The 17,360-nt window shown below is 38.8% G+C and overlaps 1 protein-coding gene across 4 annotated transcripts in view; it reads left to right on the top strand.

The window, feature by feature from the left end:
* The window catches only part of Ssbp2 (single stranded DNA binding protein 2), a 264,312-nt gene that overhangs the window by 197,039 nt on the left and 49,913 nt on the right, over positions 1-17,360 (top strand). For all 4 annotated transcript variants that reach the window (XM_028891032.2, XM_028891030.2, XM_028891033.2 and 1 more), the window contains one exon: positions 9,448-9,507. In XM_028891032.2, coding sequence (XP_028746865.1) covers positions 9,448-9,507 — 60 coding nt within the window. The remainder of the gene's footprint in view (positions 1-9,447; positions 9,508-17,360) is intronic.

The raw sequence follows: 17,360 nt of genomic DNA, 5'->3' as shown, positions 1-17,360 counted from the left end.
TAATTCCTGAAGCCTTGAGGTGAGGGGTTTGATGAAGACATCCAATGAAGGACTGAGTATTCCAAAGGCTCTCACTCTCTGCACATTCTTCAGTTGTGAACCTCGTTGTTAATTTTCATCAACTGCAGGAAGCTTTCCTGATGAGGCTTGAGCAATGCTCTGTTCTGTGTGTATAGTAATATTCATTAGGGATTATTTCATGGCAATGTTCCTTTAGGAGATAATAGTATTAGGTTTTTCCCTAGGCCCATGACCCATCTTGTCTTAGGTTTTAGTCATTTTAGTGGTATCACGTTCAAGTTCCACTTCATTGAGTGCGTCATAAATCCAGCCAAGAAGTGGTCACTTCCAAACCATTTGTGCCACTGTGGCACCAGTATACCTTGCAAGTAGGTCACTGTTGTAGGCTGCAAGGCTAGCAGCTGGGGCATTGGTGAGTACCTTTCTTCCCCGGTAGCATATAGAGTACCTTCTGGTACTGTGAAGACTAGTCTGGGCAGAGCGGGGAGTCTTCAGTTGGCACCAGCTCAATTTCTCCGTGTTTGATGACGTAAGGAAGCTGTGTCTTCAGCAGTAGGGCCTTCCGTCAGTCTGTGGAGAGCAACCAACAGCCTTGCTAACAGCCTGTGACGTTGGGAGGGCCATTGAGCTCCTTTTGGCCAACAGTTCAACAAGATAGGGCCCTTTCCTGACACCGGAGGTTTGACTTGGTGGAATAAAAAGTCTAACTGTGGCGTTGTCTGCCCAGTACATGGTGATCCCATTTCAGTTCCTTGCCTCTGTGTATCTATTTGGGGAATTTTCTATAGTATGGGTTTCCATATGGCTTTTCAAGGCTTCAGTTGTCCCTCCCCATCTGTCTTCCTTTACCCTGCCCTTCTACCCCTCTCCCCATTTAATCATTTCATTCCATTTCCCTCTTATCTCTTTGTAACACTATATTCTATTTTCCCTTCCCAGGGAGATCCCCTCTTCCCCCTGCTCCCTCACTAGCTATCTGCCCTCTGTTTTTATTCAGATTGAAACATATACCTGTAGCTGGAGTTTTCTCCAGTCCTGCCTGGCCCATGGTCAAGACAAATCTCTCTCACCTGCCAGTCCCACAGCTGCTCAGACCCAATTGAGTAAACACACAGAGACTTATATTGCTTACAAACTGTATGGCTGCAGCAGGCTTCTTGTTATCTAGTTCTTATATCTTAAATTAACCCATTTCTATTAATCTGTAACTTGCCATGTGGCTCGTGGCTTACCAGTACTTTACATCTTGCTTGTCATGGTGGCAGCTGGCAGTCTCTTTGACTCAGTCTTCCACTTCCCAGAATTCTCCTCTCTCCTTGTCCCACCTATACTTCCTGCCTGGCTACTGGCCAATCAGTGTTTTATTTATTAACCAATCAGAGCAACACATTTGACATACAGAACATCTCACAGCACATACCTAAAGCTTGAAAGCTAAAGTCCGCTTAGAAGAGAACACATGCGAAACTTGTCTTTGGGGTCTGAGGTCTGGGCTTTCTCACTTAGGACAGTTGTTTCTGGCTCCATCCATTCACCTGAAAATTTTAGCTTTTAAATTGAGTCACCCTGGTACTCTATCCTAAGCTGTCAATCTCAGTTATTTATTTTCATAATCAGACATTTATTGAAGGTAATTGGACTGTTGTTACCATAGTACACACACACAAATAAGCATGTGTGTGTGTACTTACGGATATAAATCGAGTAAGTGAATTACTAATCTTTACAGAATGTCATTCACTTATTTACACTGTTAGACCAGCAGACAGTATGGTGTTTATTCACAATCCAGAAGTGTGCAGTACACACCTCCATGTAGCAATTGCATGGTAGTAAAAGCTCGAGAAGCACTCTCATCTTCATGAAAAGACCCATAATGTAAGTGACCAATTTTGATATTTAGAATAAATCCATAAATAATCATCCCGCTTGTGACTGCTCTATGGGATTAGCTTGCCAAAAACACATCAAAGAAACTAGATCTGTTATTACTTTACAGTTATTTTAATTAAGTGTTGATGATGATCGAATATCTCAGATGCATGGAAGATAAACTACATACTTATGCTGATCAGCAGAATATGCTAGCACAAGTATGTCATTTGTGAGCTAAATTAGTTTAGTACTAGTTAGAATTAAAATGTGGTAATCAAGAGTGTCTCATTCACTGGGGTGCCAGTGGTGTCTGATGGAGACGTTCATGAAAAACAGAAAAGAAACCAAACAAATTAAGATGACTAAATTGTAAAAGGTCTGTAGATTCATTTGTATGTAACTTATGCACCATTACTTTTCTATAGAAAATTCAAGCATCTCATGGAATTATAAAGATTTGTAAACATCTGTATATAAAGTGTGACTAAGATAAAATAAGGAATTCACACTACATTAATGATTTTCAAAGTAATATTCTATAATAGTATTTATTATTGGTAACATATAACTTCAAAAGAGTTAACATACTTAATAAGAATTTATTTGCAAACTACAGAGTAGAAATCTACATAGAGAAGATCATATGAAGAGACTTTAACAAAACAAATATATAGTAACAAAAATAGCATTTTGTTTTTAAAAGAATATTTGTCCTTTGTTAAACATAGTAGTGAATATATTTTGGATGCATTGCTAGCACTATGAATAATTGTATCCTGACATTTTTTATTTTCTAAAAGTATGTTTTATAGCTTCTAGAATAATCATGTCATAGAATTATGCTGGACTCAGGCTCTGCTTAATCCATACATTGGCCAAACTAGAGAAAAGAGTAAACTAGGCTAAAGTAATGGCTCCTCGGGACCGAGACATAGAGACATTTAATCCTTATCTAATCGGTGAAGTTATTGAAAACAGTTCATATTTTGTCAGAGCATGTTTCATTTTACACCTCACATTTTTTTCTAAGTGTTGTAGTATATAAACTACATTTTAAAAAATAATCCTTTTCTTATGTGTCTTTTATGCTAAATACTGTATTTTAAGAAGACAAAATAGTTTATGTTCTTACTGAAATGTTGAGTCCTGATGGAAAGAAAATATGTTTTGAAAACAGGTTTATAGATGAGACTTAAGACTTACAAGCTTTTGGAATGTGTTTCGAGGGCTGGGGAGATGGTTCAGTCCAGTGAGTTCAGTGCCCAGAACCCATGTGAACAACAGCTGAGTCCAGTGTACACACTGTACCCCGGCACTGGGGCAGTGGAGGCAGCTGGAACCTTGGGGCTTGCTTCAGCCTTGTCTGTGTGCTGAGTTCCTGGCCAGTGAGAGATCCTTGCTGAAAAAAATTGGGCAGCTCCTACGGAACATCAAAGGTCATTCATTCACTGACTTCCACACACATGCACCCACACAAATAAACAAATGTACACCTGCACAGAAAGTAACATGAATTACAATACAGTATTTTACTGTGAAAATGTTAGGATCCCGTTTATAGGTGAGGCACTGGATGAGACAAGCTGCTGTCCAGAATTGTTAGTTTTCTTATGACTGGTCATTATTTTAAAACTTGGCACCCCAGGACTAATTGCAAAAACTCAGAAATAGTAGTAGAAAACTAAAGGTCTTTGTTTAGTTGACCTAAATTGTAACCTTTCTGTGTATAGTTAATAGGGATATTGTCATTATAACTCTGGGGTATCTCTTTGTTCTAGTTCTTACTGGGCACTTTAGAAGTTAGTAATTTATCTTATCTAAGCAAACTCAGTTTGTTTTTTCCATCTGGACGTACTTTGCAGGTATCTTCTCACTAAACCAGACACACTCTCCCTGTGGTGTGGTCCATTCTTTACAATATCAGTTGGTACTCTGTATTTTTAACAAGACAAAAGTACATTGACCAGGTGAGATTTTTATACCAAACAGCCAAACTTTGTCACATCCTCAGGTAGTTCTGAGTCCTCCATTAATGTTCTTTATGACTCACTTACTGAATGATGTGAGGAATCAGCCAGATGTTTGCCGCAGCTTCTTCTGTACCTCCTTCCTCAGAGCCACTTGCCTTTCTTCCCTGGAGAACTCATAGAGTGCCATGTTTTAACGGGCAGTTTTATTATGATGGTAACACTCTTCTAATCACACCGTGTGCATTTACCCCACTTCCCTCCTGGGTTCTTCTCTGTCAGCATCTCTCTTAAAAAACAAAATAAACATGCCCAAAGTTTATATATTATCAAAACTCTACTCACAATGTTTAAGGAAAAAGAGGAAGAGCTTGTTAAATTCGTTTATTTCAATTATGGCGGTTCTTTTTGTCTGATGAACCAAGACCACATGCTAATTAGTGGTTTATATGCAAATTAACTTGCTTACTGGAAATGCTGCTGCCTTTTCAGCTTTTCATGGTTGAGTGGTGGCTGGGGGAAGGAAAGCCACATTAAGTGAATGGTCACACAGTTGCAGGGGCCTGTGAGGAAATGCTAAGTCAAGCAGTTGGTTTGTGTTGGGTGGTCCTAAGAATGAAGCATGTATACATGCTATCCCCATCCTGGTAACAGAGTCAGAAGTAGGAAAACTAAAATGGCAATTAAGAAATTTGAACTTTGGTTTTCTTTCACATATAAAAAGGTTGATTTAATGAATTCTAAAAAGGAAAACCTCCTAGTTTAAAATGTATCAAAAAGCACACACACACACACACACACACACACACACACACACACACACACATATATATATATATATGATTATATAGGTCATATTTTATTATAAATGTAACAGAAAGGATAAGGAATAAATGATAATCTTCCCTTTAGAAAAGCAGTTTAAAAATTCTAAATAATTCTTGGGAGAATAAAAAATAGTAATACACCAAAACTTAATGACATTTATTCTTAAATACATTATGATCCTAAGTGACATAATTTTATTTCCTGAAAGACTGGCGGCAGTGAGCTGGTGTTCCTGTTAGTTATTGTCAGCCTTCTGTTTTGTCGGTACACAGTGATTTTCTAATATCATATATGTGTAGTCTTCCTGCTTTTCTTTAGCCCATTTCTCTTAGGTTTAATCAGTTTGGGCTGCTATAACAAAAATACTGTAGATTAGGTGATTTAAGCGATAGACTTATTCCTCATAGTCCTGATGCTAAGAATAGTCAAGATGAAGGAGCTGGGCTAAGGGCATAGCTCAGTTAGTAGAGTGTTTTGTCATATGCTTACATGAAGTAAGCGCCATCTTCTATCACCCAGTTAGCCTGGCATGGTGGCACACCTACATCCCAATACTCAGGAGATGGAGGCTAGAGAATCCTAAATTCAAAGTCATCCTCAATTCCACAGCAAGTTTGAGGCTACTCTGAGCTATGAGATTCTGTCTCAAAAATAAAATACCCACAAAAAAACTAAAAATCCAAGCAGCCTTGTGTTCAGTTCCTTCTTTGTGGGCAGACAGCCGTTTGCTCACAGTGGGGCAGTCATCTCTCTCTGCCTTTTCCTAAAGACAGCAGACTCTTCAGGACAGCTCCACCCCCCGACCCCACAGGCCTGTCTTCAAATAGCCTTGCGCTGGAGATCCCGGTTTCATCATAGGAATTCTGTGCAACACAAATACCCAAAGCACATGTTGATAATGGGAACATGCAGAAAGAACTTTGCGAGCCAGATGATCGTGTGTTATACAGGTGGACCAGTTGGAGAACTGGAAGCCTCCTCTAGAATTGCAGTCACTTAGAGCTGCATTTTGATCAAGTAAGGATGATGCAGTCGGCTTCCCGGGAAGACAGAGTGAAGTATTACCCTCTTGAGCTTTCATTGGCACTTGACATTTGCTGAAGAGAACATTCGATTTGTTCCAAATTAGAGGACTGATGCATGGAGCATTTTTCCAGAAAATTATATCTTAGACTAATAATAACATGGTGAACCTTGAAGAATCCCAGGGAGAGAACAGTAAGCTTTGTCTGCTTTGTTCACTGGCAGATCCGGCCACCTAAACTTATCAAATGAGGGACCCCATCGCCGCATTCTCAGATCAGTCGGCACTTCTGTTGTGTCCCTGGTTGACCTCTAATGCCTCGTGACAGTGGGCGCCATTGTTTGTGGCTGTATTTCTTCCTTAACCATGCGTTTCTTTTACTCTAGAACGCGTGGTCATTTTCCCTGACTGTTTGATAAAGATGGCTTGTGTCTTAGAAACATATGCCTTTTTCCTCACCCCTCCCCGCTCGTACACGACTCAAATGGCTACAGCTGCAAAGTATACGAGTCTTTGTATTTAAAGGCAAAGTGGAAAGGACTTATCCCAGAATCATGGATCCCTTGTTTAGTAAAGAACTTTAAAAATTATCTGTTCCAACTTCTTCATTTTAAGGTTAAGAAAACTGCAGCCCCCAGAGCTTACAGCTCAAGGCCACCCTACTAATTAGTTATGAAGCAAATACTAGCATCCAAGCTCTAGACTCACAGATTTTTTTTCACATACATTATAAATAACTTTTCCCAGGGATTTGATGCCCTACTTAAATCAAAAACCAAAATTAAACAAAACAAACTGCCTCAGATATAAAGAATAAGCTCATTTTCAGGGTTAAGGAGTCTTTGAAGAACATGTTTGTCCTAAATTAGGAATGCAGAGAGAACCAACATGTCTATGAACACGTGTAACTCACATTACCAGTGGATAATCTCTGGCCTAGATCAGTATTTTACCGTAGCTTAATTTAAGTTGCCTTCCTAATGGTGAAGTACAGATGCCAGTATAGAATTCGCTCAGCTGATCCATTGCAGACAATCTGGTCCTCTAATGCTGTGTTTGCTAGGCTAACTCATTGGACAGAAAAGACTTAGGTGGCTGTTAGCTACCTTAGAGTTAGGATTGGTCTGAACATTTAGAATTTATATCAGCAGTAATTTTAAAGAAAGCTTTCACCAAAGCATTCTTTATGACTTAGAAATATTTCTAAAAATCAAAATGAGCTAGACTTCCTGTCATGTATGCTTTGTGAACATACTTGATTTGTCACTCCCTCCTCCGTCTCCTTTCCTTTCCTCTCTCCCTGTCTCCTGTCCTTCCTGCCTTTACCAAAATGCAAAGTGATTTTTTTTGGAGGAAGGCATATGAGGAAATAAGCTGTCTAAACCAGTCTATATCTCTCAATATTGTCTTACAAGGACCTATACATCCCTAGTCACTACATAGTGATGCTCTCTCCCAGCAGCCTCAGGTAATTTCTGTAAGACAGGTAGAAAGGTACACATAATCTCATTCAAATAGACTGATTCATAATTCAGTCTAGAGGTCAAATACTCCATGACATTAACACTGTGACATCTTTTCACATTGGGTGATCATATCATTCCCAAGTGCTATATTTCAAATAAGGTACTGAACAGTTGTTTATCCCAACATTTGGTATTTAGTGATACTTTTCACATTTTTTTTTACCTTTACTCCATTTCCAACTGATTTTATCGTAAGTAGGAATTAGTAGGTTATATTTATTTCTCCATATTTCAGTAAAGTGATATTATACCTTGAATTTATGACTTATATCATGAAACATCACTTTGTAAAGAAAGGCAACTAGCCGTGCGGCAGTGGCGCACGCCTTTAATCCCAGCACTCGGGAGGCAGAGGCAGGTAGATCTCTGTGAGTTCGAGGCCAGCCTGGGCTACAGAGTGAGTTTCAGGACAGGCCCCAAAGCTACACAGAGAAACCCTGTCTCAAAAAAACAAAAAAACAAACAAACAAAAAAGCAGGTTTCTTTGCCCGGCAGTGGTGGCGCACACCTTTAATCCCAGCACTCGGGGGGACAGAGCCAGGCAGATCTCTGTGAGTTCGAGGCCAGCCTGGGCTACCAAGTGAGTCCCAGGAAAGGCGCAAAGCTACACAAAGAAACTCTGTCTCGAAAAACAAAAAACAAAAAACAAAAAAAAAAAAAAAAAGGCAACTATTATAGAACTAATAATATAGTACCTAATTAGTAAATTTAGAAGTGAATCCAGAATTGACCATTGTAATTGTGTAAGTAAAATTGGATAATTTAGAAAAGAACAGAGCCTGGATATTGGAGTAAGCTTCTAGCTGGTAGTATGGAGTTACTTATCAAGTCACTTAGAATAGCTTCTCCAGTGAAGAGGAGAGCGGACTCTGGTCACGTCCATGAAAGCTAACCCTTTTTATAATCAACTTTGTTAACATAGGAAAGTCTACTTAAGGTCTAGCAGCTGGAGGTAACTCTATTACCTGAACAATCCTCCACTTCTGCCCAGTCAGTGGTCTCCTGGGAGCACAGTGACACACAAGAGCGCAAAGAGCAAAGCAAACTGCCTATTCATCGTAAACTTCATTGTTGGCTTCTTAGATGGAAAAATAGACTATAGAAACAGATCTGCATGGCAGAGCTTTCTCGAGTTATTGCTGCAGACCTGATTTCTGATTTATAAAAGGTATAAATGCAAGGTTCAATAATGTAAAATGTTGTGAACTTGATATACTTGCTATCTACTAAATTGACTCTCAGTATACATTAAACTAGTCTTGATATTTTAATTAATATGCAGCCTGTTAGAAATAAGCACTTGCTTATTTTATATGTAAAGGATCTTATATTTAAGAAATAGTATTAATATATAAATCAGAAAAATTATAATTACTTTGCTAGTGATTAAAAGTATAATAAAATAGAAATTTTGAATAATTTAATGGCCTCTAAAAATGAACACCCAAGTCTAAGGAGTCAAGTATTAGACACTTCCCTGTAGGCATTGACTGCAAAGACATTCCCAGATACTCAGTTTCCTATTGAAAGATTTAACCCAACTTAGAGGAACCTGTGTTTCCTCCAACAACATAAATTAGCATGACTTTTAAAAGAAGACAATTTCCCTTTTGTTTAAATGTATATAGTTCAAAATATGCTACAATCAAAATATAGAAAGGAGTTTTACCTTTAAAGTTTATAGTTAATAACAAACTCACAATGGGAAAAAGCCAATTAAGTATTTTTGACCATAGACGACTCTTAGAAAAAAAAGTTCTTTGCAATCTTATAGGGAACAGCCATGAAGGAATGAAATTTGACTTTAAATTTTTATTGAAAACTGATAATAAAGATTTATAATATATTCAAAAGTATACATTCAGAACCTATCTTGTATACTACAGTAACCATCAAGCCTCCTCTTCAAATAGTTATGGGTTCTTTATTTTGTCTTTGGTATCCTTATTTTAGACATTTATATTTTGAATTGTGTAGTTAATAATCTTTTATGGTTTCATATTTTCTTTGGAAAATTTTCAGATATTCTACAAAATGAAAAGCAGGATGACACTTTCCTTGGAAGGTTTTATTCTGCTGAAAACAGCCACATAGGAAAATAAATTGATGTATGATTTGTATTAATTCTGAATTTTTCAAATAGTTTGTTTTTAGATTTGTATTTTACATTGTCCTGATTTGTGGTTTCTTTGTTTGTCTTCAATAGCCTTTTATGTCCCCTCGGTACCCTGGAGGCCCAAGACCCCCACTGAGGATACCTAATCAGGTAAGATGTCTGCGCTACTTAAATTTTTTAAGAAAATCTTGGAAATATCAGAACTAGCACCATCTGTTATCCCCACTTGCTGCTGCTCTGTAACGTGTGGTCTGCTTGAAGGTGGCATAGGCAGCCCTGTGCTGACTGACTTTCTGGGAAGTGTTCGTGGAACACAGAAACATGTTTATCCCCATGCTTCATCCGTGACTCTTTACATACCTTGATAGATTGGAGGAGTCATAGTGTGTGTGTCCTGGAACCCTGTAGAATATACTATCTACGTATTTCCAGAAAATGATGGGCTGACTTCTGGAGCTAATTTTGCTAAATGTTGGTCATCCTCTCAGTGAAATTTTCTATAACATACTTTGATTTATTTTCTATGGTATAAAATTCATATACATTGTGCCTTGATATAATGGCATGTCAGCACATAATTAGCTGCATCTTGAAGGGCTAAGTCTAAATATTTAACAATAAATCTTACAGGGTTTGTGTGTGTGTGTGTGTGTGTGTGTGTGTGTGATCTTCCAGTTTTTTATTTCAAGAGTTCTAAGTTTCTAAATGTTTCATTTTCATGTGGTTTTTAATCAACACTATAGGTTCTTATTTACTAAAAAGAACAATGCACTTTTTTATTTGTAAAGAGTTTACGGTTGAGTTTTATAATGTGGTGGTGTGCAAGACTTGAATGTTGTAAAAGAAGAGATTTGATGCTTAACAGTATGTCTTTTGTTCAGTTTTATCCCAGAATAAAATAATTTTAAGTTCTCTTTTCCATTCTTTACTTTTTATTTCTGTATTTTTCGCTATCAAAAATGGAACAAGAAAGTTGCACTTATTAATCACTTGTAGTAACAAAAGTTTGGTTTTCTTATCCAAATTGTTATTGAAATTTTCCTGAGCCTGGCATTGATAGTGCACATCTTTAATTCCAGCGTCCAGGAGGCAGAGACAGACAGATTTCTGTGAATTTGAGGCCAGCCTGGTCTACTTAGTGAGTCCCATAGCATCCAGAGCTGTGTAGAGAGACCCTGTCTTAAAAATACGAAAATAAAGGAAGGGAGGGAGGGGAAGGGAGTGGAGGGGAGAAGAGAAATGATGCTATCTAAATCTTTGAAGTGCCCCAGATTTCTGGCATTCTCTGTGTGGGATGCAGCAGGAAGTGCCAGCCCCCAGGTTCTCCTCCTCGGGAAGGAAGCAGAAAAGTCAGCACCAGCTTGTCCCTGATTTGGGCTTAGCAGTCCTCATGTGTCCCTTGCAGACTGAATGTGCATTTGTTTCTTGGGTCAGAGAACAGGCCATGAGACAGTAGAGAAGTACATAGATGCCACCGTGTAGGAACCTTGTTTTTCTGTGTGGATGAACCTGGGTGTGTCAACAGACACTTACATAGGGCGTGAACCTTTTAATTTTCATTTTTTAAGGATGAAACCTTATACCTTCTGTTGGAGTCTTCATGGTGTTTCCCTAGCATTATATTTTGCATAGATCTAGGAGAGTTTTGAAAATCTGAATTAGGAAACTGAAATTCCAGCATAAATATGTTACGAAAATACCTTTATCCTGTGTGATGATGAGAACATGATGTAATTACTAGAATTCTAGTCATGGGAAGCCATTCCAGTGTCATGTATATGACACCATGGGGCACGCGCGAGGACTGTGGGGCATGCACGGGGACCACGGGGCATGCACGGGGACTGTGGGCGAATCCTAGAACCCGTCTAAATGCTGGATTTGATTAGTGGTTCTGACACTGTGGAAATTGGAAGTAGAAATGAGGGAATCTTCAAGAGAAGCTGGCTAGCGAGACTGTTGACCCCATTGGCTAGCTCTACATTCTGTGAAAGACCCTGCCTTGGTAATTAAAGTGCAGAGCAATTGAAAGACATCAGCATCCACCTCTGTCCTCACCATATTGTGCTCATATGTGCATTCACACACATGTACTCACATGTGATAACATGCATACACATATTCACAGACAGTATGAATGCACACACACAAGATACTGTGTTAAGTCTCATAATCTATAAAAAATTAACAAAATACAATACACATTGAAACAACCTATATTTACATAGATCGTTTAAATTTTTGTTTATGGCAGAAATTCACTAAACAGCCCAGGTTTTCCTCAAAATCTTGATCCTTCTGCTTCATCCTTCTGAGTGCTCAGGTTAAGGTGGAGTCTGGTATTTGAAAGTTTTTTAAAACAACCAAGTAATGACTGTTTTTATAAAGAAGTAATCAGAAATCAAAAGTAACAGATCTTACTGTAAGGGTGTTTTCCTCTAGAACTTGACAGCATTTCCGTTGATGCATTTTGAACATTACATTCTTTACAAGTGGCTCCTCTCCACCCTCCTGCCTCAGCCTTCCACTGAATTATGTTAACTCAGACATCCGTTACCTAAACTTAGGTTAATTTTCATTTACATTATTTTTGATACAATCACATTAATAGTTTAAATAATGTTGTTTTGGATGCGTTTAATATATTTAAGTGCATAACCTGTTCAGACAGATGCTTTTCAGCTAAACTATTTCTTAATTAAAGTAGAATTGGCATTTTTGTTTCTAATTGTAATGACATCTATTGAGCAAATATATTAACATTTTATATTTATGCTTTATTTAAGTTGATTATAATATAATGAAATGTTTTTCTTGTTAGTAGAGTATACAAAGTAGAAACAGAAAGTGAAGCATCCCTTTTCAGTGTCCTTGGCTAGTCATTTGGAATATGTGAAAAGTACCCTTTAATGAATAGGACCTTTACAATTTATATTTACTAATTATTAGGTTACATATTTTAGTTTTTCTGAAATATTTTTATGGTTCTGTATTAACTCTACAACAGCTTATACTATTTGCTATGCTATTTATTGATAGGACTGGGTATTTGGAATATGTTATGGCACTACTGTGTTGAAAATACAGAAATGGGCAGTCATGTCTAAAATGGTAAGAGATAGCAAAAGTATACAATAGTGTAGAGAATAAATGTATATGAAAAGATTCATGGAGCAAAATTTAAATCCACAAAATACCTGTGGCTCACAGTTTTATGCTGGAACTGATTCCTCTCAGAAGGGGCCCTCTTCAGTTGTTGAAACATCCATAACCTTAAGTGAAGTAGCTCTCCGTATTTCTCATGTATAAACTGCCTGAACATAAAAGTCCACAGCATTTATCCAACACTGTTATGCAATCTAAACAATATATAAACTGTTCATGGTTGAGTGAAGAATAAGCTATTTTTGCTGGGCAGTGGTAGCACACACACACTTTTAATCCCAGCATTCGGGAGGCAGAGCCAGGCGGATCTCTGTAAATTCAAGGCCAGCCTGGTCTACAGAGTGAGATCCAGGACAGGCTCCAAAGCTACACAGAGAAACCCTGTCTTGAAAAACAAAAAACAAAACAAAGCAAAAGAATAAGCTATTGTCTGTGTCTTATTGCCTTTAATTCTCACCATTCTTAAAATAGATATGTGAGTTGAGAGTACATGGAGCACACCCTATTGTCCATTTTATATGCCAAGGTTAAATTCGATTCTCTACAAACATTTGAACATAGTATCCAGATCTTCAGGAAAAATGTCAAATAACGTCAAATATAGATGAGCAGTTAAAGTATGATGCAAATAGTGAAATTGTGGAATAAAATCTACTCAAGTGCTGCTGCGAATGTATTAACAAGTGTAAGAAATGCATCATCATTGTACAAGCTCGTTCCCATCACATACACTCACATTGTGGAAAAGAGGACTAAGGACCATATATATACTTTATTTCTGAGTGGTAGGATTATGAATGATTTTGCTATTTAAAAATTTCAGTGTGTCTATAGTTCCCATTGAGCAGGTTCTGTACCTGTAGTTAGAGAAAACACTAACTGTACACATAAAGGAATGAAAATGTTACATTTTGAATAAGATTAACCTTCTTAAATATTTAGTGCATTATTCCTGTAATGGGAAGAAGACAGATAGAATGGACGCTAAGGATAAGTTAATCCTAAAAAGACTTAATGACTTTTTATGGAATACCCAGGGGACCAAAGGTAGCTAAGTCCAGAGTGGGATATCTGAGGCAAAAAATCTATATACACTATGCAGTGTGTGTTATGTGGGTTAATTTTATTCCTCTAAGACAGCTATAGCTCCATCAGGCATTCAGGACAAGAATAAATCTAGATGCACCAAGCTCTGTATCCATCTACTTTATTTCTCTGGTATTTCTCTGGGATGAAATCATGTCTCCATAGCTTCAATTCTGTCTGGTTCCCTACTTCAGAGTCCTGCTAACAACTAATCTCCTGTGCTTCCAGCCTCATCTTCATCCTCTGTATCCTCTTTCTCCATCTCTGCTACTCTCTACTCCTGGCACTCAGAAAACTCTGCACGAGATCTGCTAACCCTCTAAAGAACCTCTGTCATCCTCTCTTCTGTCTCACCATGCTGTTCTGTCCCTTTCTACAGAAAATGCCTGCCCTTTCTTTCCCTGGGCACAGCACACAGTTCTCTGCCTCCTCAGGAATGTTCCTCCACTCTATCTTCCACCTTGATATGTAGAAACCTTTTTTGTTTTCAATCAATTGCTCTGAAGAGCCACTAGGCCTCAAGGGGAGGGGATGGTCTGAGCTTCATTTGCACAAGAAGCAAAACTATGCATCTATAGCTAGCTTGTCCCCTAGGCTCACCAGGGGAGTTAGTAACCTAGGAATTCAGCAAGTCTGGAAATATTTGGGCACGCAAGAATTTCATAGCGGAAGACCACTGAAATTTTAAATGCTGGATAGCACCAACTATTCATAATAAATGGCTTGCCTCTTGACAGACCCTTGGCGGATCAAAGTTATGCCTCTGTCATTCTGTCTTTATCAATATAGCTGCCTCTACTTATGTTCTTTCTACTTAGGATTGCGTTGCTATTCATGGTTGGCTTAGTTGGGGTTTCTTTTCCTGTGATTAATCTGAATCTCTATAATATATTCTTGCAGCCCACAAGAACTTTTCAGATAAGAAAAAAAATCAGCTCACATTTGAAGCAAAGCAAGAGATGTTTAGACAGTGGCAATTCTGTTAGTTTTCTGGCTGCGTTGTGTTCTTACCCTGTAAGGAAACGTCACGAAACACGACAGAATCCGCTTATAGAGTTTATTAGAAAACAAAGGGACAGAGAGTGCAGGCCTGTGGGAGAGACACGTGCGTGGAGAAGAGGAGTGGGGAATATCGCGCTGGACTTTTAAAACCAGCTGGGGGCGTGGCCAGGTCACGTCACTACTCTACGCGTGTGCGTAGATCACATGGTCACGTTGCGCGCTTACATGACCATGCAATGTCATGGACTCTGATCACGCGAGACCCCTTGGCCCAGAACTTGCTAGGCGGAGATATCCGGACCCACCGGGTATCCTAGCTACGAGACGCTTTTGATCCGGAAATGGCTAGGCGGAAGTGTCCGCCTGGTAAATGCAACCGTGTTGTAAACCCTTCAAATCCCATCTCCTGAGAGGCAGGGGCAAGAGGGTGCCATGAATGCAAGGTCAGCCTAGGCTGCATAGTGAGGTTTTTGTCTCAGAAAGCAAAAATGTAGACATTCACTTAAAAATTGAAATTTTACTATAGCACCGTCTACCCAAGTTGCTTACATTTCAGACAGACTGCACACTCTTCACAGCATGCTTTCTTACTGAGGGGAAGCACTGCTCCATGCCCCCTTTGCAGGTATTCTTTAAATCCTCGTTCAACTGTTTGCATATGAAGTTTGGCTTTGATTTAGTGCTATCAGAATGAGATGTAAGACGTTTCCAGATGCATCCAGAGGGGGGATGCCTTCCACCGAGTAGGTAACATGGCCGCACTGCTGCCACTATGGGAAGTCTCAGTATCTGACCTTACACAGAACCCCAGTGCACCTGCCCAGTGTAAGGCTAACGGCAGAACAGGCAAAGCTGCCTCCCTGGACGGTTCAGGAGGGAGGCCACTTTCCATCATAGATCCCCTTACTTCATGGGAATTACAGTAGTCATGTTTGAAATGATTATTGGAAGTTCAACTAAAAAAATATTATTTCCTTATGATTTTGAATTGGAGTTATATTGGTATATATGTGTTTCCCCCAATTATTTCTCCTCTTGTAAGACAGAGGAAGAAAAAAAAGTGCAGTATGTTTGAAAACAAAACAAAACAAAACATTACATTCTCTTCCCAACCCAAGAAAAGCTCACACTGTGGATCCAGCCTGGGCTTCCCAGATCAAGTCATGGTTGTATTGATATTTTCTGGTACAATATGTGTTTCAGACACATCATGTTCCTTTGTGTCCTAGTCATTTTATCTTAGATGCATTTGTAAGAGTGCATTGTGACACACTTGGTTAGAAATGTAATAGTCTATACAAAATCCACCTCAGAAAAAGATACTTGGTGAGATCTATAGATATGGGCACCATTTCAGTGAAATCATAGATCAGTGACTCAACTATTGAAAATCCATTTTAACTTTTAGTTTTTATTTTTAAATTACCATGCAAGCTATTAGATCTTTTAAGTCATTTTTTTCTTTTCTTTTCTGTTTTTTTTTTTTTTTAACTTTTAGAGCTTTATTAGGAGGAGAAAGAGAGGGAGAGGGAGAGGGGGAGGGAGAGGGAGAGAGAGAGAGAACGAACCAGGCTGAGAGGAAACACAGATAGAGGGGCGGTGAGAGAGAGAGAAAGATAGAAAGAGCTTTTTTTTTTTTTTTTTTTAAGACAGGGTTTCTCTGTGTAGCTTTGCGCCTTTCCTGGAACTCACTCTGTAGCTCAGGCTGGCCTTGAATCCACAAAGATTAGCCTGAGTGCTGGAATTAAAGGTGTGCGACACCACCACCCAGCTTTTAAGTCATTTTTTTTAACCAAGTGTGTGAGTAAACTCTCTATCCCAGTTATCTGCCCTGGTCCTCCCCCCACCCAACCCCCAGCCTCCTCACCCCAGGCCCTTTGCCCCTTTCCTGTCCTGTGTGTGCATTTGCCCACCTCCATTTCCTTATCACCTGTTTTACTCTCTTTCATCTCCTTCCTACTGCATGTTGGGCCTGAGCCATGTTTACACAAACACATGCTACATCACATCACATGTGTGCATGCACATATGTTACAATCCAGGATTCACACATGAGACAGGACATGCTTTCTTCTGCTTGCGTTTGAGTCACCTCAGTTAATAGTATACTTTCCAAGTCTATCCATTTCCTTGCCAAGTCCATGATTTCTCTTTTTGTTATAGCTGAGTAATACTCCACTATGTACCACATATTCTTTATCCATTCCTTGGTTAGTGGACATCTACGATGGTTCTATTTCCTTGCTATTGTGAATAGAATAATAATAATAAACGCAGATAAGCAAGCATCTCTGCAATAGGATATGGATTCCTCTAGGCATGTGCCTGGGGTTGGTGTAGCTGAGCCATACAGTAGTTATAGTTTTAACTTTTGGGGAAACCTACACACTGATGTGATAGTGTTGCTCCACCGGAATGTATAAAGCTTCTTTCATTAGAACCGCACCATGATTTTTGGTTGGATTCCTTGATGATAGCCGTTCTGACCAGGGTGAGATGGTGTCTCAAAGTAGTTTTAAATTGCTTCCTCTGATGACTAGGGATTTTTGAACTCTTTAAAAAATATTTACTAGCCAATTGTCTGTCTGTCTGTCTGTCTTTCTCTCTTTCTCTCTCTCTTTCTTTCTTTCCTTCTCTCTCTCTCTTTCTTTCTTTTTCTTTCTTTCTCTCTTTCTTTTCTTTCTTTCTCTCTCTTTTTCTTTCTTTCTCTTTCTTTTTCTCTTTCTTTCTCTCTCTCTCTTTCTTTCTTC

This window comes from Peromyscus leucopus, chromosome 11, assembly GCF_004664715.2.
Source record: "Peromyscus leucopus breed LL Stock chromosome 11, UCI_PerLeu_2.1, whole genome shotgun sequence".
Lineage (NCBI taxonomy): Eukaryota > Metazoa > Chordata > Mammalia > Rodentia > Cricetidae > Peromyscus > Peromyscus leucopus.
The sequence above is the reverse complement of the archived record's forward strand: the minus strand, read 5'-3'. Positions and strand labels throughout refer to the sequence as shown.